Source organism: Choloepus didactylus, chromosome 18 (assembly GCF_015220235.1).
Source record: "Choloepus didactylus isolate mChoDid1 chromosome 18, mChoDid1.pri, whole genome shotgun sequence".
In the NCBI taxonomy this organism is placed as follows: Eukaryota; Metazoa; Chordata; class Mammalia; order Pilosa; family Megalonychidae; genus Choloepus; species Choloepus didactylus.
In genome coordinates this window covers 2,376,709-2,400,515 of record NC_051324.1, presented here as the reverse complement: position 1 = coordinate 2,400,515, position 23,807 = coordinate 2,376,709, and the positions used below count along the sequence as shown (strand labels likewise).

General features: G+C 39.6%; 1 protein-coding gene across 3 annotated transcripts in view; it reads left to right on the top strand.

The window, feature by feature from the left end:
* The window catches only part of AKAP10 (A-kinase anchoring protein 10), a 112,173-nt gene that overhangs the window by 41,745 nt on the left and 46,621 nt on the right, over positions 1 to 23,807 (top strand). For all 3 annotated transcript variants that reach the window (XR_005212572.1, XR_005212573.1, XM_037808202.1), the window contains exon 12: positions 6,850 to 6,932. Coding sequence is in view for 1 of the 3 variants with exons in the window: in XM_037808202.1 (XP_037664130.1) it covers positions 6,850 to 6,932 (83 nt within the window). In the remaining 2 variants the exon portion in view is untranslated. The remainder of the gene's footprint in view (positions 1 to 6,849; positions 6,933 to 23,807) is intronic.

The following is a 23,807-nucleotide window of genomic DNA, read 5'->3' as shown; positions in this document are numbered from 1 at the left end:
CTGTGAAATGAGGGTAATGGTGTTACTTCATTAGGTCATTGGGGAATTAAACGAGGTTAACACATGAGAAGCACTTAAAATTTTGCCTGACATCTAAAGGTAGCACCCTGGAAATGTTAGTTACTGTCATTATAATCATTACTCTACCATCATTGATGCCTGTCGGGTTTATATGGTATGTTTTGGGCTACCTTTTGTACAGTGCATTTGATACATGTGTTAGCTATTTCAAAGTTTCTGAATTAAAAGCAAAAATAAAAGAAAAATGCCGCATCATTCATTGTGGACTGTATAGCTAAATATATATAAATTATATATATACACACACATATATACACTATATATATGACTAAAACATAGAAAATGGAGTTAAATTATCCATTTATATGTAAGAATGAGCTTGGTTGTTCATTTTAGCCTGTATGCCACTTGAGATTTACCACGGATCAGATCATAAAATCCCTTCCTGCTCCCTAAGGATGGCCATGTAAAGACTGATTCACCTCCTGCTCTAGGCAATAGTATTCAAAGGGATTCTAGCATGTTTCATTGCTTTCATCAGAAAGGAGCATTTTGGGGAGACTAGCATATTTGGGAGATTGCAGAGTCTGGAAAGTGACCCTGAAGGAAACAAAAGGTGGTTTGTCTACATTGTTCAATCTGTTGGCCTTTGGAAAGGGCATTTCGGCTGTGTGTGATCATCAGCTTTGAAATACTCTTTATTTCTTCTTTTAGGAAATAATGGACAATAAGTCTAAATGAGTTAATTCTCAAAGGTGATATTTATTCTTAAAGAGTAGTTCATTTATTTAAAACTTTAGGTTGGAAAGTCTAACGATTGTGAGGTATTTTACCTCTGTAGGTTTTTTCTGTGTATGTAAATATATCTAACAAACAAAATGTATAGAAGGGTCAAAAATGGAGAAAAATTATTTTTCTCTGTAAAGGGAAAGGTTTTGTTTAAATGGCTTTCACTGTTTGTTTTATGGTTTTAGGGTATCTGACATTTTTCCCAAGGTAATAAACAAAATTGTATCAGGTAATATATTAGTACCCATTTATGAAATAGTGACATATTAGGAAGCATGTCTGTAAAATAAGATTCATCTTGCATGAAATGAAATGATATATAGCATCACGAGATTTGTTTTTCTCTTTTTAAACTAACAATCTATTTGCCTTGTAAAATATTAAACTACAGATAAGGCTAATGTCCCCTTTGATCACATCACAGCTTGTCTTCTCCCTGTCCTCTGAGGGTAATCACTGTTATGGTGTGTATTTTTTTTTTTTAATTAATAGAGCATTATTTTTAGGTTCCCAGAAAAATTGTGCAGAAAGTACAAAGAGTTCCCATATACCTCTTCTCCCCATCCACATACAATTTTTCCTTTTATTAACATCTTGCATGAATGTGGAACCTATTTTACAATTGATGAACCAGTATTTATACACCATTATTAACCAAAATCCGTAGTTTACATTAGGATTCACCCTTTGTGGTTGTACACTTCTCTGGGTTTTGACAAATGTGTAATGTCTGTATACCATTACAGTATCTTTACAGAATTGTGGTATGTATTTTGGTTTATTTTTATATAATTAATATTCCACTGTGTGTATTTTATATTTTGTGCTTTCAGTCACAGTCAGTTTTGGAAATTTTTCTATGTCTATACAGATTTACCTCATTTTACCTGCAGTGTGGTATTCCATTTTAGCATTATCCCGTATAACAGTGGCTCAGTATTCTGTTGTGTGTTTTGCTGCTATCTGGTCTTTTGGTATTGATGAGAATATTAAGTTGTTTGCACATTTTCACTGTTAAACCTAATATTGCAGAGAACCTCCTTTTATGTGCTTCCTTGTACCAAAATCAAGAAGCGTATTTTTAATTTTAATAGTTCATACCAATTTACCTTTAAAAGTCTCTGTATCATTTTACATTCTCACCAGCCATTAATGATGTTTCCAGAATAATTGTGGGAGACTTCAACACATCATTCTCTCCTATAGATAGATCAACCAGACAGAGGACCAATAAGGAAATTGAAAACCTAAACAATCTGATAAATGAATTAGATTTAACAGACATATACAGAACATTACATCCCAAATCACCAGGATACACATACTTCTCTAGTGCTCACGGAACTTTCTCCAGAATAGATCATATGCTGGGACATAAAACAAGCCTCAATAAATTTAAAAACATTGAAATGATTCAAAGCACATTCTCTGACCACAATGGAATACAATTAGAAGTCAATAACTATCAGAGACTTAGAAAATTCACAAATACCTGAAGGTTAAACAACACACTCCTAAACAATCAGTGGGTTAAAGAAGAAATAGCAAGAGAAATTGCTAAATATGTAGAGACAAATGAAAATGAGAACACAACATACCAAAACCTATGGGATGCAGCAAAAGCAGTGCTGAGGGGGAAATTTATAGCACTAAACGCATATATTAAAAAAGAAAAAAGAGCCAAAATCAAAGAACTAATGGATCAACTGAAGAAGCTAGAAAATGAACAGCAAACCAATCCTAAACCAAGTAGAAGAAAAGAAATAGCAAGGATTAAAGCAGAAATAAATGACATAGAGAACAAAAAAACAATAGAGAGGATAAATAGCACCAAAAGTTGGTTCTTTGAGAAGATCAACAAGATTGATAAGCCCCTAGCTAGACTGACAAAATCAAAAAGAGAGAAGACCCATATAAACAAAATAATGAATGAAAAAGGTGACATAACTGTAGATCCTGAAGAAATTAAAAAAATTATAAGAGGATACTATGAACAACTGTATGGCAACAAACTGGATAATGTAGAGGAAATGGACAATTTCCTGGAAACATGAACAACCTAGACTGACCAGAGAAGAAATAGAAGACCTCAACCAACCCATCACAAGCAAAGAGATCCAATCAGTCATCAAAAATCTTCCCACAAATAAATGCCCAGGGCCAGATGGCTTCACAGGGGAATTCTACCAAACTTTCCAGAAAGAAGTGACACCAATCTTACTCAAACTCTTTCAAAACATTGAAGAAAATGGAACACTACCTAACTCATTTTATGAAGCTAACATCAATCTAATACCAAAACCAGGCAAAGATGCTGCAAAAAAGGAAAACTACCGGCCAATCTCCCTAATGAATATAGATGCAAAAATCCTCAACAAAATACTTGCAAATCGAATCCAAAGACACATTAAAAAAATCATACACCATGACCAAGTGGGGTTCATTCCAGGCATGCAAGGATGGTTCAGCATAAGAAAATCAATCAATGTATTACAACACATTAACAAGTCAAAAGGGAAAAATCAAATGATCATTTCAATAGATGCTGAAAAAGCATTTGACAAAATCCAACATCCATTATTGATAAAAACACTTCTAAAGGTAGGAATTGAAGGAAACTTCCTCAATATGATAAAGAGCATATATGAAAAACCCACAGCCAGCATAGTACTCAATGGTGAGAGACTGAAAGCCTTCCCTCTAAGATCAGGAACAAGACAAGGATGCCCGCTGTCACCACTGTTATTCAACATTGTGCTGGAAGTGCTAGCCAGGGCAATCCGGCAAGACAAAGAAATAAAAGGCATCCAAATTGGAAAAGAAGAAGTAAAACTGTCATTGTTTGCAGATGATATGATCTTATATCTGGAAAACCCTGAGAAATCGACGATACAGCTACTAGAACTAATAAACAAATTTAGCAAAGTAGCGGGATACAAGATTAATGCACATAAGTCAGTAATGCTTCTATATGCTAGAAATGAACAAACTGAAGAGACACTCAAGAAAAAGATACCGTTTTCAATAGCAACTAAAAAAATCAAGTACCTAGGAATAAAATTAACCAAAGTTGTAAAAGACCTATACAAAGAAAACTATGTAACTCTACTAAAAGAAATAGAAGGGGACCTTAAAAGATGGAAAAATATTCCATGTTCATGGATAGGAAGGCTAAATGTCATTAAGATGTCAATTCTACCCAAACTCATCTACAGATTCAATGCAATCCCAATCAAAATTCCAACAACCTACCTTGCAGACTTGGAAAAGCTAGTTATCAAATTTATTTGGAAAGGGAAGATGCCTCGAATTGCTAAAGACACTCTAAAAAAGAAAAACAAAGTGAGAGGACTTACACTCCCTGACTTTGAAGCTTATTATAAAGCCACAGTTGTCAAAACAGCATGGTACTGGCACAAAGATAGATATATAGATCAATGGAATCGAATTGAGAATTCAGAGATAGACCCTCAGATCTATGGCGACTGATCTTTGATAAGGCCCCCAAAGTCACTGAACTGAGTCATAATGGTCTATTCAACAAATGGGGCTGGGAGAGTTGGATATCCATATCCAAAAGAATGAAAGAGGACCCCTACCTCACACCCTACACAAAAATTAACTCAAAATGGACCAAAGATCTCAATATAAAAGAAAGTACCATAAAACTCCTAGAAGATAATGTAGGGAAACATCTTCAAGACCTTGTATTAGGCGGCCACTTCCTAGACTTTACACCCAAAGCACAAGCAACAAAAGAAAAAATAGATAAATGGGAACTCCTCAAACTTAGAAGTTTCTGCACCTCAAAGGAATTTCTCAAAAAGGTAAAGAGGCAGCCAACTCAATGGGAAAAAATTTTTGGAAACCATGTATCTGACAAAAGACTGATATCTTGCATATATAAAGAAATCCTACAACTCAATGACAATAGTACAGACAGCCCAATTATAAAATGGGCAAAGGATATGAAAAGACAGTTCTCTGAAGAGGAAGTACAAATGGCCAAGAAACACATGAAAAAATGTTCAGCTTCACTAGCTATTAGAGAGATGCAAATTAAGACCACAATGAGATACCGTCTAACACCTATTAGAGTGGCTGCCATTAAACAAACAGGAAACTACAAATGCTGGAGGGGATGTGGAGAAATTGGAACTCTTATTCATTGTTGGTGGGACTGTATAATGGTTCAGCCACTCTGGAAGTCAGTCTGGCAGTTCCTTAGAAAACTAGAAATAGAGTTACCATTCGATCCAGCGATTGCACTTCTCGGTATATACCCGGAAGATCGGAAAGCAGTGACACGAACAGATATCTGCACGCCAATGTTCATAGTAGCATTATTCACAATTGCCAAGAGATGGAAACAACCCAAATGTCCTTCAACAGATGAGTGGATAAATAAAATGTGGTATATACACACGATGGAATACTACGCGGCAGTAAGAAGGAACGACCTCGTGAAACATATGACAACATGGATGAACCTTGAAGACATAATGCTGAGCGAAATAAGCCAGGCACAGAAAGAGAAATATTATATGCTACCACTAATGTGAACTTTGAAAAATGTAAAACAAATGGTTTATAATGTCGAATGTAGGGGAACTAGCAATAGAGAGCAATTAAGGAAGGGGGAACAGTAATCCCAGAAGAACAGATATGCTATTTAACGTTCTGGGGATGCCCAGGAATGACTATGGTCTGTTAATTTCTGATGGGTATAGTAGGAGCAAGTTCACAGAAATGTTGCTATATTATGTAACTTTCTTGGGGTAAAGTAGAAACAGGTTGGAAGTTGTCTTAGGTTAGTTGTCTTTTTCTTACTCCCTTGTTACGGTCTCTTTGAAATGTTCTTTTATTGTATGTTTTCCTTTTTTCTTTTCTTTTTTTTTTTTTTTTTAATTTTTTTTTCCATACAGTTGATTTAAAAAGGAAGGAAAGGTTAAAAAAAAAAAAGAATAACAAGGAAAAAAATATGTAGTGCCCCCTTGAGGAGCCTGTGGAGAATGCAGGGGTATTGGCCTATCCCACCTCAATGGTTGCTAACATGACCACAGACATAGGGAACTGGTGGTTTGATGGGTTGAGCCCTCTACTGTAGGTTTTACCCTTGGGAAGACGGTTGCTGCAAAGGAGAGGCTAGGCCTCCCTATAATTGTGCCTAAGAGCCTCCTCCCGAATGCCTCTTTGTTGCTCAGATGTGGCCCTCTCTCTCTAACTAAGCCAACTTGAAAGGTGAAATCACTGCCCTCCCCCCTACGTGGGATCAGACACCCAGGGGAGTGAATCTCCCTGGCAACGTGGAATATGACTCCCGGGGAGGAATGTAGAGCTGGCATCATAGGACGGAGAACATCTTCTTGACCAAAAGGGGGATGTGAAAGGAAATGAAATAAGCTTCAGTGGCAGAGAGATTCCAAAAGGAGCCGAGAGGTCACTCTGGTGGGCACTCTTACGCACAATTTAGACAACCCTCTTTAGGTTCTAAAGAATTGGGGTAGCTGGTGGATACCTGAAACTATCAAACTACAACCCAGAACCCATGAATCTCGAAGACAATTGTATAAAAATGTAGCTTATGAGGGGTGACAGTGGGATTGGGAAAGCCATAAGGACCACACTCCACTTTGTCTAGTTTATGGATGGATGAGTAGAAAAATAGGGGAAGGAAACAAACAAACAAACATACAAAGGTACCCAGTGTTCTTTTTTACTTCAATTGTTCTTTTTCACTTTAATTATTATTCTTGTTATTTTTGTGTGTGTGCTAATGAAGGTGTCAGGGATTGATTTAGGTGATGAATGTACAACTATGTAATGGTACTGTGAACAATCGAAAGTACGATTTGTTTTGTATGACTGCGTGGTATGTGAATATATCTCAATAAAATGAAGATAAAAAAAAAACGAGATCACTATTACTTGTATTAGTAGCTTTTCAAAATTATGCAAGAGATGCTTAGGAATTGATTTTTCCCTTCTGAATTTAAAATGTTTATTTAAAAGTATATTCTTGTTTTCATCCTAATGCAGGAAGATGACTTTTGGAAGAGTCAGTGACCTGGGGCAGTTCATCCGAGAATCTGAGCCTGAACCCGATGTGAAGAAATCAAAAGGTTTGTGGTATCTTTATAGTCTGTTTTTACTCACATTAGTCATTGATGGTAAGTGAACGATGTTGTAAGATTTCAACTGCTTATTTTGTGAAATAACCACCATCTTGCATCCTGTGTTTATAGTAGCAAGTGAGTACAAGGAAGACTTCGTAGAATCACATATCTGGATAATGTCTTCCTCTGAATCAAAAGTTACTAGACTTGTTTCACCGTTAGTGAAGGCACACCTGTTTGAAAACCTTATTGGTCACCTTTTTATTCATGGGGAAATAACCCAATCCAGGTTGAACCTGGGGTTTATCTTGAGACCCTTTATTTTTTTAAATTTCCTTAAAATCATTAAAAAATGTCAGTGGGTTGAAACCAAATCCTTACCTTGTTTAATCAGCAGAAGAGCCCTTGGTCAAGTCTGAGAGTGAGATGCAGAAATCTCGTTGACAGGTGTGCCCTTCGTGAGTGACTTCAGCTTCCGAGCGATGCTCTTACTCAGGAGTGTTCTGTGAGCCGTGTGGGTCCGTTCACAGCATGCCTAGAAACTCCCCAGTGTGTCTGGGCTGGCAGAGTCGTTTGAGTAAAAGACACTAACTTTTGTAAGAAGAAAATGCTTTTGTTAATCTTTCCACTGGATTTTAATGGGACTGCATTCCTGGTATATTTATCTTATTTTTTAATGCAGCTATTATCTGGGTGATAAGTTGCGCCACTCTTTTTCTGATGAATTATCTAGTTTTTGCTCAGAAATACATTGACAGAGTAAGCAAAAAATGTAACATTTGTTGAAATAATTTAGACCAAAAAAGGACATGTTACCTGGTTGACCTTATTAATTGATCCAAATAATTTGATCTCCTGTTTTGCTGGAGAAGTCTTGGTTACACAGATGGGGAAAGCATAAAAATTTGAAGGACATTCTACACAGTCATTCAGTAAATAATTTTTGAGCACCTCTGTGCACTAGTATTCATTGCACAGGTTAGAGGATTCTGATGAACAAGAAATGTGCAGTCTAGCAGTGATATGCCCTTTTTTGGGTAAAATCGAATACCAGGAAGAGGACACCAGTGGCCTTGGAATAGAGGACATGATAGGTGACCTCTTTGTGGCCAGGAAGGGTTGGTTCTACAGGGTCATCGGGGAGATTCTGCCAGTGAGGATAGTGGGGTCGGGGTCGGAGGCACAGTGTTAAAGAAAATCTCGAAGCTGTTTTTTAAGCTGGTCTTATCCCTCGGGAAGCTCATGTGGAAGTAGTGCCACTCCAGAACACAGGTGCTGGGGGATTGTAGTTTGTTTTGGTAGTTTTATATGAATTAAAATACATTATGAGTGGTTAACAGATGTGTTCCAGTTTGCTAATGCTGCTGTTAAGTAAAATACCAGAAATGGATTGGCTTTTATAAAGGGGGTTTATTTGGTTCCAGAATTGGTCTGAAGGCCATAAGGTGTCCAAGGTGAGGCATCAACAATCGGGTACTTTTACTGAAGGATGGCCATTGGTGTCCAGAAAACCTGTTAGCTCAGAAGGCACGTGGCTGGTATCTGCTTGCTCCCAGGTGGCATTTCAAAATGGCATTCTCCAAAATGTTGCTCTTGGGGCATTTTGTCCTCTCTTAGCTGCAGCTGCTCTTCTTCAAAGTGTCACTTCCAATTGTTCTTTTATATGGCTCCAGTGATTTAATTCAGACCCACCCTGAATGAGTGGGGTAACACCTCCATGGAAATTATTCAATCTAAGGTCTTGCCTACAGTTGATTGAGTCACATCTCCATGGAAACAATAGGGTCCAACCTAATCAACACTAATTCATTTGCCCCCTACAAGATTGCATCAAAGAACATGGTGTTTTGGGGGACATAATACATCCAAACCAGCACACAAGATGTAAAAGAAACTTTTTCCCAACCACTCTCTCTGCTTGTTCTATTCATTCAGGCTTCTCATGTTATTCATTTGGTGACTCTAAAACTAGAGCACATGGAACACCTGCTGTGTGCACCTGCTCTCCTAGATGCCGGGAAGAAAACAAAATCCCTGCCCTCGTGGAACTTCAACTGTAGTGGAGGAGACAGAGTGCAGATGAACAAACCCTGTGTGTGTGTGGGATGAGAGGGGTGGAAGGGGGTGCTGTGCAGAGGTGGTGGTCAGGGATGGCCTCAGAGGAGGCAGCCTTTTGAGCAGAGTCAGGGAGGAGGAGTGGCAGTCTCTAGAGGAAGAGTATTAATGGCAGAAGGAGTCAAAATAGAGGCCCTGAAGCTGGGAAGTTGGCGTGCCAGGGAGCAGCGAGATCACTGTGACGGGAGTGGGCTGCTGTGACACACGCCGCACGCTGCTCTCCTTGAACAACAGGGACTTCTTGGCTCACAGTTTTGGGGGTTGGAAGTCCCACATCAAGGTGTTGGCAGGCCCTGCTTTCTCCTAGATCTTGAAGGTTCTGGTGGCTTCCCAGCAGTCCCCCATCACGTGAGGATCTCTCTCCCTGTCCCCTCCTCTGGTTCTTACTTCTCCTGACTGATTGTATCCAAATGTTTTCTGCTTGTGAGGACTTCAGCCGTATTAGAGTAAGGCCTGCCCTGCTTCAGTTTGACCCCATCCAGATAGGATCTTTGAAGGTGCTGTTTACAAATGAGTTCACAGGCACAGGACCGACGGGGCCTTAGGGCTTGACCTTGTTTTTGTTGGGGGTGTGATTCAGTCTGCGAAGGATGAGTGGTGGGTGGCAGATGGGGCTGGAAGGGTTACCAAAAGCCATGGGTAGGACATGAAAGTGTTGGGAACCCACTGGGGCGGAGCAGGGAAGTGACAAGTTCTGGTTGCTATTTTAAAAGGAACACTCTGGCAGCTGTTTGGAAATAGAATGTAGGGGGTTTTAGAGGAGAAGCAGGGAAAATATGTTCTTACCATCATCTAGGTCAGGGACAGCAGTTGTGGATTAGGTTAGTAGTGAGAGAATGGTCACCTTTGGGAAGTTTTGGAAGATAGATGCACAAGATCCCATCTCTGCCAGCAAGGCCATCCAGCAAGCTGTTTGCCATATTAATTTAATTGAGACCTGTCCACATGCAGTAATGAATAGTAATTTCTGCAGTTTGTTTAAACATATCCATATATCCTGGTGCTTCAGTTAGTTTTCAAGACATCTCTTTTGGCTGGATATTTTTGGGGTATCTTTAGGAGTCTAGAGATTCAGTTCATTGACTCAGTAAGCATTTGAGTGATTTCTGTGCCAGATACCAAGGATACAAATAAAAGGTACAGTCTCTGCCTTCAGGCAGCACTCAGTCCACTGGGTAGAAGGCAGATTTGTAAACAAGTTTATTAGTGTGATAAGCAGTTAAATGTTGCTATAGAAAAATTACAAAGTTGGGTGGACCAATGACTTGAATTGCCTGGCACAGGCCTCAAATAGACATGCAACCCTACGTAGCCGCCCTACTGTTCTTTCCTTTGCATTCTTTCCCCACTCCATTAAATAACTCTCCTTCCTCAAAGTTCCTCCGTCTGCGTGGCCTGCTGCACTGTTGGCTGATGGCCTCCATCACGCTTCCTTCTGCAAATAGCAGTCATGGGTGGGCGCTGCCGCTCCTGCCCACCACCACATCTGCATCCTTTCTGCCCCTTTCTTTCCCTGTCTTCTAGAACTTTCATGGGAGGAATGTCCTTTGGTTTCTCAGGTCTTCACTAGTGCATCCCCTCTTGCCTACCTCAGAGGTGTTGCTCGTTTAATTATCCCTTGTCAGTCTCAAATCATCCATGTTTTCTCTCTCTCTACTGGGTTATTGCCATGGGGTACAAATATCCAGATATTCCAGTATCTCCCACTCTCCTGCCACAAAACAAAAACCCTCCCTTGGTTTCACATCCCTCCTCCAGCTATTGCCCCACTCCTCTGCTGTCCCTACGCACAATTCTGTTAGTACTGCCTCATTTCCCATTTATTTTGGTACTTTTAAAATAAATGGTAGTTACAGGATAATGCACAAAGCCTTCTCTGACAGCCCCCCTCACCCTACCCCATTCCCAGAAAGCAGCCATTTCTTCAAGGGTTTGTCTCCATCCAGTCACACACACCTCTCACTCCTCAACTCAGTTATTTTTACTGTTTTATTTTGAAATAATTTCAAACTTACGGGACAGTTGCAAAAATAATACAACCCCAAACAGAAAACTCCAACATACCTCCCACCCAAATACACAGATCTACCCATTTTAACACTTTGCAACCCTTGCTGTATCATTCTATGTCTGTCTGTCCATCCATCCATCCTCTAAACAGTTGAGAGCAAGTTGCACACGTCATATCCTTGAATGCGTAATACCTCCATGTACATTTCCTACAAATAAGGATATTCACTTATGTATTCACCTTAAGTGTGTCAGCCCAGTTCTTTGTGTTTTTATCCACCACTAATTTAAAACAGCTCTTAACAATGTGTGTGGCCAAGTCTAGTGGTCGCTTTTATAATCACCATATGTTTTGACCTCTCTGCTCAACATCGTTGCCCACTGTCTCCAAAGCCGTTTCTCTTCCTTGCTGGACGCCTCACCCTGCAGCTTCCTCCTCCGTGTCCCAGCCAGTTCCCCCCCACACCCCGTACTCCATCCTAGCACTCTCCCTTCCACATCTGCACTTTCTCCCTCAACCATCTCTTCTAATCCCTTGGCTTTCAGTGCCAGTTATCCTGAATTCAAGACTCCAGCCCAGGCCTTTCAGAGTCATATTTTCTTGATTGATGTCTTAGCTTTCCTGGCTCTAGGGATCACCGTACTTAATTTAGCCAAAGCAACACACTTGATAGTTTCCACAGAATCTTTCCTAATCAAGTCTTCTCTCTCTCAGACCACATCACTGTCCGTCTCAACCCGGGAGTGCCTGACTCCTCTCCCTCCTGCATCCCCTCAGACCTTCCATCAGTGAGTCTTTGCTGATTCTACCAGAGCAGTCTCAGATACCTTCACTTCTCCCTAGCTGCCAGTGCCCTTCCAGGCCACGTTCCTGACACCTTTTGTCCAGGCTGTTGTAGTCGTTTTTTAACTGGTTTTCTTGCCCCTCCTCCTGCTGCTCCAGATCTGTTCCCACATAGACAGCGTCCAGAGTAATCCTTCTAGAGTGTGGATCAGATCGTGTCATCTCCCAGATGAAAAACCTCCAAGGGTTTTCCACTTTTCCTTGAACGACTCTCAGATCTGTACGTGGCCCAGAGGCCCTGTGTCTTCTCTTATTTGGCCTGACTCTCTCCCTTGCCCTCTTTGTTCCAGTTACCCTGGCCAACATTCAGTTTCTAGAACAAGCCGAGTTCTTTCCTCCTCCATAACCTGTTGTGCTTGTGATTGTCTCTGCCTGGGATTCTCAGCCCTCAGACCTTTCCATGGCTGACACTTTCTCATTTTCATGGTCTTTAACTCTCTTTAGAGAGAGGGTGTCTCTAGCCACCCTGTTAAAGGCGTCTGGCCATCCAGGGTCATGAGGTCTGCTGCTTCCTCGTAAGTGGTTCATTATTACCAAAGAAAATGGTAATAATGATGACAATAGTGTGAAGAGAAAGAGGAAAAGCAAATGTGGCAAAAAAAGCACCCAATTCAGTAATATAGGACTTCCTGCCTAGGAAAAAAAGTATCTGACCACTTTCTCTGTTTTATCACTGTTGATTTCCATCACAGCACTTATACTCTGTAATTACTTTTATTTTTATATTTGCTTGTTTATTTACTCTTTCTCCCACTAGAATAAGTTCCATGAGGGTAACCCAGAACTCTTGCAGGCACTTAGTAGGTGCTCAATGAACATCATTAGATAAAAGTATGTACAAAGTGCTCTAAGAATTCATTAAGAAAGGTATTTTGGCCTCGATGTTGGCATGGTCAGCAGTCACTCAAAATCCTACCACCTAAAGAAAACAACTGTCAGTGTTTTTGCTCAATTTATACACCTACCCAGCCAATTAGGATCATTCCAGTAGGGTTGTTTAGAGTAAATTGGCATGTCCCTTTGACCTCAGTTCTGACTTTTTCTGTAAAATTAGAATGTTTTCCAATTACCCAATCATTTTAATTTGCCCAATGAATATACTTATAAAAGTAGACCAAGGTATTTGTACATGGATGTTTATTGGAACATTGTTTGTAATAACTAAAGAGTGAAAATGGTCATCAGTTGGACTGGTTAAATAAATTTTATGGTGGTTCTACCTAATGTACTGCAATGATTTACTTCTTAAATGAGGTAGAACTGTATTTACTAATGTGAAAAGTCTAAAGTATATCAAGTGGAAAAATTTATGTACTATGATTTCTTTTATATTTACTTTTAACTACTATTGTGTTATTTTTTCCTTTTTAATCATATTTTGTCAAATATAACATACATAGAAGTGATAACTTTCCAAGTGCAATTTAACAAGTAGTTAGCAAATTTGAAAGAATGTTATTGATTACAGTTGCACAGCTTCAGTTATTTCCTTATGAAATAAAGGATATATACAAAAAGGTAATATCTTTCAAAGTATGATTTAACAAACATATATATAGGAAATTTCCAAAGTTGTTATGAGTTATAGTACCATAGTTTCAGTTATTTCTTTATTGTGAAATACAACATATATACAAAAAGGTATAGCTTTCAAATTACCATTTAACAAGTAGCTACAGAACAAATTTCAGAGGATGCTATGAATTACAGTTCCAACATTTCAAGTTTTTCCTTCTAACTGTTGTAATATCTTAGCAACTAAGAAAAAGAAACTTATATAAATATTTAGTATTCATAATCTTTTGTTAAATTCCATCTTGTCTGTTACTACCCCTTCCTCTAGTTCAATCACTTTCCCTATCTTCAGGGATGTCTAGGGAGTGACCACCCTAACCTGTTCATGTTGAAAAGGGGTGTCAACATTATGGGAAAAGGGGACACATCTAGTTGATGTTCTTGAAGAGGCCATTGCCTCTGGGTTTTGGGACTTAGCTGGCACAGGAGCTCTCCGAAGGATTTAAGTTTCTGATGAATAAACTTAGTGAGTGAAATGTTATAGAGTCTCAGATAGGGTATTCTTTAGGGTTTGGGGGACTACTTTTGACTTGGGCTTATCATACTGTCGCCATTTGGCATATCTAGATGAAGCTTACCTAGGAGTAACCTCCAGACAGCTTCTCGCCTATTTGAAATCTCTTAGCCACTAAAACCTTATTTTGTTGCCTCTTTTCCCCCTTTTGGTCCGAAAGGCATTCCCAAGCCCTCAATGCCAGGGTCAGACTCATTCCTAGAATCCATGTCCCACGTTGCCAGGAAGGCTCGTCTTGGGGGTCCTGTCCCACATCGGGGGGAGGGTGATGAATTTATTTGCAGAGTTGGGCTTAGAGAGAGACAGTCCACATTTGAGCAACAAAAGAGGTTCTCTGGAGGTGACTCCTAGCCATAATTATGGGTGGGCTTAGCTTCCCCTTTACAACCATGAGTTATCTATAGGGGTAGATATAGATATGTGTGTGTTTATCTGTATCTGTATAGATAGATAGATGTAGATATATGTATGCATCATGACTTGGGGTTTTGTTTGTTCACCAGAAGGAAATCATACTGAATATATTCCTTTGTAACCTTTTATTTCTGGGAGTGGGGAGGGGTTCTTAATGAACCCATCTTTCCATTTCAGTAAATCTTCATTTCATCTATTACTCAGGCCATCTTCAGATTTCCATACTTGACTCGAAAATGCCCTTTATAGCTGCTTTGTTCAGACCAGTGTTTGATTCAGGAGCCCACACTGCTCAGCACCCGCCCCGTCCCTCTGCCCGGGGCTTTCTGTTGTCCTTGAAATCAAACGGACACTCTTTGCCGTGGCCCGTCAGTGAGCGCAGCCTGCCTCTCTGACTTCATGTGCATGCTCAGCATGAGTTGTACCACCCTTTATTCTTCCCTTTTTCGGACCTTTCCATTTCCCATTTCCCCTGCCGTGAGTGGCCTGCCAGCAGATCTTCTCATCGCAAATATGATCTCCTCAGAGGGGCCTTCCCTTCCCGCCCTCCTGAGCTGAACTCCCCTTTGCTGCCAGCACACCATTGCTTTTTTTTTTTCGTATTCACGGTCTGAAATTATCTTGCCCATTTATTTGCATACTCCTTTATAGTTTATTTCCCTTCCATGACTAGAATTTTACCTCCATGAGAACAGGGACTTTGTCTATCTGACTTGGCACTGTATTCTCTGCTTCTAAATCATGTCTGGCACATAGGCAGGCATTAAATATTTATTGATGGGGGCGAGGCGGGGCAAGATGGCAGACTGGTGAGCTGTATGTTTTAGTTACTCCTCCAGGAAAGTAGGTAAAAAGCCAGGAACTGCGTGGACTGGACACCACAGAGCAATCTGTCTTTGGGCATACTTCATACAACACTCATGAAAACGTGGAACTGCTGAGATCAGCGAAATCTGTAAGTTTTTGCGGCCAGGGGACCCGCGCCCCTCCCTGCCAGGCTCAGTCCCGGGGGAGGAGGGGCTGTCAGCTCCAGGAAGGAGAAGGGAGAATTGCAGTGGCTGCTCTCATCGGAAACTCATTCTACTGATTCAAACTCCAACCATAGATAGACTGAGGCCAGACACCAGAGACTCTGAGAGCAGCCAGCCCAGCAGAGAGGAGACAGGCATAGAAAAAAAACAACACGAAAAACTCCAAAATAAAAGCAGAGGATTTTTGGAGTTCTGGTGAACACAGAAAGGGGAAGGGCGGAGATCAGGCCTTGAGGCGCATATGCAAATCCCGAAGCAAGGCTGATCTCTCTGCCCTGGGCACTTTTCCTTAATGGCCCTGGTTGCTTTGTCTATTAGCATTTCAATAACCCATTAGATCTCTGAGGAGGGCCGTTTTTGTTTTTTTTTTTTTTTTTTAAATCCTTTTTGCTTTTTCTAAAACAATTACTCTAAGAAGCTCAATACAGAAAGCTTCAAAGAATTGAAATTTGGGCATGTCAAGTCAAGAGCAGAACTAAGAGAGCTCTGAGACAAAAGGCAATAATCCAGTGGCTGAGAAAATTCACTAAACAACACAACTTCCCAAGAAAAGGGGGGTGTCCGCTCACAGCCACCATCCTGGTGGACAGGAAACACTCCTGCCCATCGCCAGCCCCATAGCCCAGAGCTGCCCCAGACAACCCAGTGTGACGGAAGTGCTTCAAATAACAGGCACACACCACAAAACTGGGCGTGGACATTAGCCTTCCCTGCAACCTCAGCTGAATGTCCCAGAGCTGGGAAGGGGGAGCAGTGTGAATTAACAGAGCCCCATTCAGCCATCATTTGAGCAGACTGGGAGCCTCCCTACACAGCCCAGCAGCCCAGAACTGCCCTGGGGGGACGGCACTCACCGGCGACATAGCACAGTCATCCCTCAACAGAGGACCCGGGGTGCACAGCCTGGAAGAGGGGCCCACTTGCAAGTCTCAGGAGCCATACGCCAATACCAAAGACTTGTGGGTCAGTGGCAGAGACAAACTGTGGCAGGACTGAACTGAAGGATTAGACTATTGCAGTAGCTTTAAAACTCTAGGATCATCAGGGAGATTTGATTGTTAGGGCCACCCCCCCCCCCCCGACTGCCCAGAAACACGCCCCACATACAGGGCAGGCAACACCAACTACACACGCAAGCTTGGGACACCAATTGGGCCCCACAAGACTCACTCCCCCACTCACCAAAAAGGCTAAGCAGGGGAGATCTGGCTTGTGGAGAACAGGTGGCTCGTGGACGCCACCTGCTGGTTAGTTAGAGAAAGTGTACTCCACGAAGCTGTAGATCTGATAAATTAGAGATAAGGACTTCAACTGGTCTACAAACCCTAAAAGAACCCTATCAAGGTCAGCAAATGCCACGAGGCCAAAAACAACAGAAAATTATAAAGCATATGAAAAAACCAGACGATATGGATAACCCAAGCCCAAGCACCCAAATCAAAAGACCAGAAGAGACACACCTAGAGCAGCTACTCAAAGAACTAAAGATGAACAATGAGACCCTAGTACGGGATATGAAGGAAATCAAGAAGACCCTAGAAGAGCATAAAGAAGACATTGCAAGACTAAATAAAAAAATGGATGATCTTATGGAAATTAAAGAAACTGTTGACCAAATTAAAAAGATTCTGGACACTCATAGTACAAGACTAGAGGAAGTTGAACAACGAATCAGTGACCTGGAAGATGACAGAATGGAAAATGAAAACATAAAAGAAAGAATGGGGAAAAAAATTGAAAAACTCGAAATGGACCTCAGGGATATGATAGATAATATGAAACGTCCGAATATAAGACTCATTGGTGTCCCAGAAGGGGAAGAAAAGGGTAAAGGTCTAGGAAGAGTATTCAAAGAAATTGTTGGGGAAAACTTCCCAAATCTTCTAAACAACATAAATACACAAATCATAAATGCTCAGCGAACTCCAAATAGAATAAATCCAAAAAAACCCACTCCGAGACATATACTGATCACACTGTCAAACATAGAAGAGAAGGAGCAAGTTCTGAAAGCAGCAAGAGAAAAGCAATTCACCACATACAAAGGAAACAGCATAAGACTAAGTAGTGACTACTCAGCAGCCACCATGGAGGCGAGAAGGCAGTGGCACGATATATTTAAAATTCTGAGTGAGAGGAATTTCCAGCCAAGAATACTTTATCCAGCAAAGCTCTCCTTCAAATTTGAGGGAGAGCTTAAATTTTTCACAGACAAAGAAATGCTGAGAGAATTTGCTAACAAGAGACCTGCCCTACTGGAGATACTAAAGGGAGCCCTACAGACAGAGAAACAAAGACAGGACAGAGAGACTTGGAGAAAGGTTCAGTACTAAAGAGATTCGGTATGGGTACAATAAAAGATATTAATAGAGAGAGGGAAAAATATGGCAAACATAATCCAAAGGATAAGATGGCCGATTCAAGAAATGCCTTCACGGTTTTAACGTTGAATGTAAATGGATTAAACTCCCCAATTAAAAGATATAGATTCGCAGAATGGATCAAAAAAAATGAACCATCAATATGTTGCATACAAGAGACTCATCTTAGACACAGGGACACAAAGAAACTGAAAGTGAAAGGATGGAAAAAAATATTTCATGCAAGCTACAGCCAAAAGAAAGCAGGTGTAGCAATATTAATCTCAGATAAAATAGACTTCAAATGCAGGGATGTTTTGAGAGACAAAGAAGGCCACTACATACTAATAAAAGGGGCAATTCAGCAAGAAGAAATAACAATCGTAAATGTCTATGCACCCAATCAAGGTGCCACAAAATACATGAGAGAAACACTGGCAAAACTAAAGGAAGCAATTGATGTTTCCACAATAATTGTGGGAGACTTCAACACATCACTCTCTCCTATAGATAGATCAACCAGACAGAAGACCAATAAGGAAATTGAAAACCTAAACAATCTGATAAATGAATTAGATTTAACAGACATCTACAGGACATTACATCCCAAATCACCAGGATACACATACTTTTCTAGTGCTCACGGAACTTTCTCCAGAATAGATCATATGCTGGGACATAAAACAAGCCTCAATAAATTTAAAAAGATTGAAATTATTCAAAGCACATTCTCTGACCACAATGGAATACAATTAGAAGTCAATAACCATCAGAGACTTAGAAAATTCACAAATACCTGGAGGTTAAACAACACACTCCTAAACAATCAGTGGGTTAAAGAAGAAATAGCAAGAGAAATTGCTAAATATATAGAGACGAATGAAAATGAGAACACAACATACCAAAACCTATGGGATGCAGCAAAAGCAGTGCTAAGGGGGAAATTTATAGCACTAAACGCATATATTAAAAAGGAAGAAAGAGCCAAAATCAAAGAACTAATGGATCAACTGAAGAAGCTAGAAATGAACAGCAAACCAATCCTAAACCAAGTACAAGAAAAGAAATAACAAGGATTAAAGCAGAAATAAATGACATAGAGAACAAAAAAAACAATAGAAAGGATAATATCACCAAAAGTTGGTTCTTTGAGAAGATCAACAAGATTGACAAGCCCCTAGCTAGACTGACAAAATCAAAAAGAGAGAAGACCCATATAAACAAAATAATGAATGAAAAAGGTGACATAACTGCAGATCCTGAAGAAATTAAAAAAATTATAAGAGGATATTATGAACAACTGTATGGCAACAAACTGGATAATGTAGAAGAAATGGACAATTTCCTGGAAACATATGAACAACCTAGACTGACCAGAGAAGAAATAGAAGACCTCAACCAACCCATCACAAGCAAAGAGATCCAATCAGTCATCAAAAATCTTCCCACAAATAAATGCCCAGGGCCAGATGGCTTCACAGGGGAATTCTACCAAACTTTCCAGAAAGAACTGACACCAATCTTACTCAAACTCTTTCAAAACATTGAAAAAAATGGAACACTACCTAATTCATTTTATGAAGCTAACATCAATCTAATACCAAAACCAGGCAAAGATGCTACAAAAAAGGAAAACTACCGGCCAATCTCCCTAATGAATATAGATGCAAAAATCCTCAACAAAATACTTGCAAATCGAATCCAAAGACACATTAAAAAAATCATACACCATGACCAAGTGGGGTTCATTCCAGGCATGCAAGGATGGTTCAACATAAGAAAAACAATCAATGTATTACAACACATTAAAACTCGAAAGGGAAAAATCAATTGATCATCTCAATAGATGCTGAAAAAGCATTTGACAAAATCCAACATCCGTTTTTGATAAAAACACTTCAAATGGTAGGAATTGAAGGAAACTTCCTCAACATGATAAGAGCATATATGAAAAACCCACAGCCAGCATAGTACTCAATGGTGAGAGACTGAAAGCCTTCCCTCTAAGATCAGGAACAAGACAAGGATGCCCGCTATCACCACTGTTATTCAACATTGTGCTGGAAGTGCTAGCCAGGGCAATCCGGCAAGACAAAGAAATAAAAGGCATCAAAATTGGAAAAGAAGAAGTAAAAACTGTCATTGTTTGCAGATGATATGATCTTATATCTAGAAAACCCTGAGAAATCAACGATACACCTACTAGAGCTAATAAACAAATTTAGCAAAGTAGCGGGATACAAGATTAATGCACATAAGTCAGTAATGTTTCTATATGCTAGAAATGAACAAACTGAAGAGACACTCAAGAAAAAGATACCATTTTCAATAGCAACTAAAAAAATCAAGTACCTAGGAATAAACTTAACCAAAGATGTAAAAGACCTATACAAAGAAAACTACATAACTCTACTAAAAGAAATAGAAGGGGACCTTAAAAGATGGAAAAATATTCCATGTTCATGGATAGGAAGGCTAAATGTCATTAAGATGTCAATTCTACCCAAACTCATCTACAGATTCAATGCAATCCCAATCAAAATTCCAACAACCTACTTTGCAGACTTGGAAAAGCTAGTTATCAAATTATTTGGAAAGGGAAGATGCCTCGAATTGCTAAAGACACTTTAAAAAAGAAAAACGAAGTGGGAGGACTTACACTCCCTGACTTTGAAGCTTATTATAAAGCCACAGTTGCCAAAACAGCATGGTACTGGCACAAAGATAGACATATAGATCAATGGAATCGAATTGAGAATTCAGAGATAGACCCTCAGATCTATGGCCGACTGATCTTTGATAAGGCCCCCAAAGTCACCGAACTGAGCCATAATGGTCTTTTCAACAAATGGGGCTGGGAGATTTGGATATCCATATCCAAAAGAATGAAAGAGGACCCCTACCTCACCCCCTACACAAAAATTAACTCAAAATGGACCAAAGATCTCAATATAAAAGAAAGTACCATTAAACTCCTAGAAGATAATGTAGGAAAACATCTTCAAGACCTTGTATTAGGAGGCCACTTCCTAGACTTTACACCCAAAGCACAAGCAACAAAAGAGAAAATAGATAAATGGGAACTCCTCAAGCTTAGAAGTTTCTGCACCTCAAAGGAATTTCTCAAAAAGGTAAAGAGGCAGCCAACTCAATGGGAAAAAATTTTTGGAAACCATGTATCTGACAAAAGACTGATATCTTGCATATACAAAGAAATCCTACAACTCAATGACAATAGTACAGACAGCCCAATTATAAAATGGGCAAAAGATATGAAAAGACAGTTCTCTGAAGAGGAAATACAAATGGCCAAGAAACACATGAAAAAATGTTCAGCTTCACTAGCTATTAGAGAGATGCAAATTAAGACCACAATGAGATACCATCTAACACCGGTTAGAATGGCTGCCATTAAACAAACAGGAAACTACAAATGCTGGAGGGGATGTGGAGAAATTGGAACTCTTATTCATTGTTGGTGGGACTGTATAATGGTTCAGCCACTCTGGAAGTCAGTCTGGCAGTACCTTAGAAACTAGAGATAGAGCTACCATTCGATCCAGCGATTGCACTTCTCGGGATATACCCGGAAGATCGGAAAGCAGTGACACGAACAGATATCTGCACGCCAATGTTCATAGCAGCATTATTCACAATTGCCAAGAGATGGAAACAACCCAAATGTCCATCAACAGATGAGTGGATAAATAAAATGTGGTATATACACACGATGGAATACTACGCGGCAGTAAGAAGGAATGATCTGGTGAAACATATGACAACATGGATGAACCTTGAAGACATAATGCTGAGCGAAATAAGCCAGGCACAAAAAGAGAAATATTATATGCTACCACTAATGTGAACTTTGAAAAATGTAAAACAAATGGTTTATAATGTAGAATGTAGGGGAACTAGCAGTAGAGAGCAATTAAGGAAGGGGGAACAATAATCCAAGAAGAACAGATAAGCTATTTAACGTTCTGGGGATGCCCAGAAATGACTATGGTCTGTTAATTTCTGATGGATGTAGTAGGAACAAGTTCACTGAAATGTTGCTATAGTATGTAACTTTCTTGGGGTAAAGTAGGAACATGTTGGAAGTTAAGCAGTTATCTTAGGTTAGTTGTCTTTTTCTTACTCCCTTGCTATGGTCTCTTTGAAATGTTCTTTTATTGTATGTTTGTTTTCTTTTTAACTTTTTTTTTTCATACAGTTGATTTGAAAAAAGAAGGGAAAGTTAAAAAAAAAAAAAAAAAGAAAAAAGACAAAAAAGGAAAAAAAAAAAAAAAAAAAAAAAACGATTGTAGTGCCCCCTTGAGGAGCCTGTGGAGAATGCAGGGGTATTCGCCTACCCCACCTCCATGGTTGCTAACATGACCACAGACATAGGGGACTGGTGGTTTGATGGGTTGAGCCCTCTACCATAAGTTTTACCCTTGGGAAGACGGTTTGCTGCAAAGGAGAGGCTAGGTCTCCCTGTATTTGTGCCTAAGAGTCTCCTCCTGAATGCCTCTTTGTTGCTCAGATGTGGCCCTCTCTCTCTGGCTAAGCCAACTTGAAAGGTGAAAATCACTGCCCTCCCCCCCTACGTGGGATCAGACACCCAGGGAAGTGAATCTCCCTGGCAACGTGGAATATGACTCCCGGGGAGGAATGTAGACCCGGCATCGTGGGATGGAGAACATCTTCTTGACCAAAAGGGGGATGTGAAAGGAAATGAAATAAGCTTCAGTGGCAGAGAGATTCCAAAACGAGCCGAGAGATCACTCTGGTGGGCACTCTTACGCACACTTTAGACAACCTTTTTTAGGTTCTAAAGAATTGGGGGTAGCTGGTGGTGGATACCTGAAACTATTAAAACTACAACCCAGAACCCATGAATCTCGAAGACAGTTGTATAAAAATGTAGCTTATGAGGGGTGACAGTGGGATTGGAATGCCATAAGGACCAAACTCCACTTTGTCTAGTTTATGGATCGATGTGTAGAAAAGTAGGGGAAGCAAACAAACAGACAAAGGTACTAGTGTTCTTTTTTACTTCAATGCTCTTTTTCACTCTAATTATTATTCTTGTTATTTTTGTGTGTGTGCTAATGAAGGTGTCAGGGATTGATTTAGGTGATGAATGTACAACTATGTAATGGTACTGTAAACAATCGAAAGTACAATTTGTTTGTATGACTGCGTGGTATGTGAATATATCTCAATAAAATGATGATAAAAAAAAAAAAAAAAGAGTATGTTATTTAACGTCCATAGATTTGTGGATTTTCCAGTCTCCATCAATTATTGATTTCTAGCTTCATTTCACTATGGTTAGAGATGATGCTTGCATTATTTAATTTCAACCTGTTTATATTTATTGAGGCATGTTTTGTGACTCAGTAGTGGTCTATCCTGAAGAATGATCCATGTGTACTTGAGAATAATATATTCTTCTGTTTGGAGTACAATGTTATGTATGCCTATTAGGTCTAGTTCATTTATCATATTATTCAAGTTCTCTGTTTCCTTATTCATTTTTTCCAGATGTTCTAGCTATTGATGACAGTGATATATTGAAGATTCCAACTATTATTGTGAAAGTGTCTATTTCTCCCTTCAGTTTTGTGAGTGTTTGCCTCATGTATTTTGGGACCCCATGGTTAACTGCAAAATATTTATGATTATTATTTCTTCTTGGTGGACTGTCCCTTTTTTTAATATAGTGTCCTTCTTTGTCTATTATAACAGCTTTTGACTTAAAAGTCTATTTTGTCCAATATTAGTAGAGCTACTGCAGCTTTTCTAATCACTATTTTTTTGCATGGAATATTTTTTTCCCAATATTTTTGTCTTCATAGGTGAGTCTCTTTTAAACAACATAGTTGAGTCATTCATTCTGCCACTCTGGGTCTTTTGATTGGGGGATTTAATTCATTTTGTTACTATAAAGGCAGTACTTACTTCGTCCTTGGTTTTTATGTGTCATATCTTTTTTTTCGTCTCTTTTCTTGCAAACTTCCTTTTGTGTAT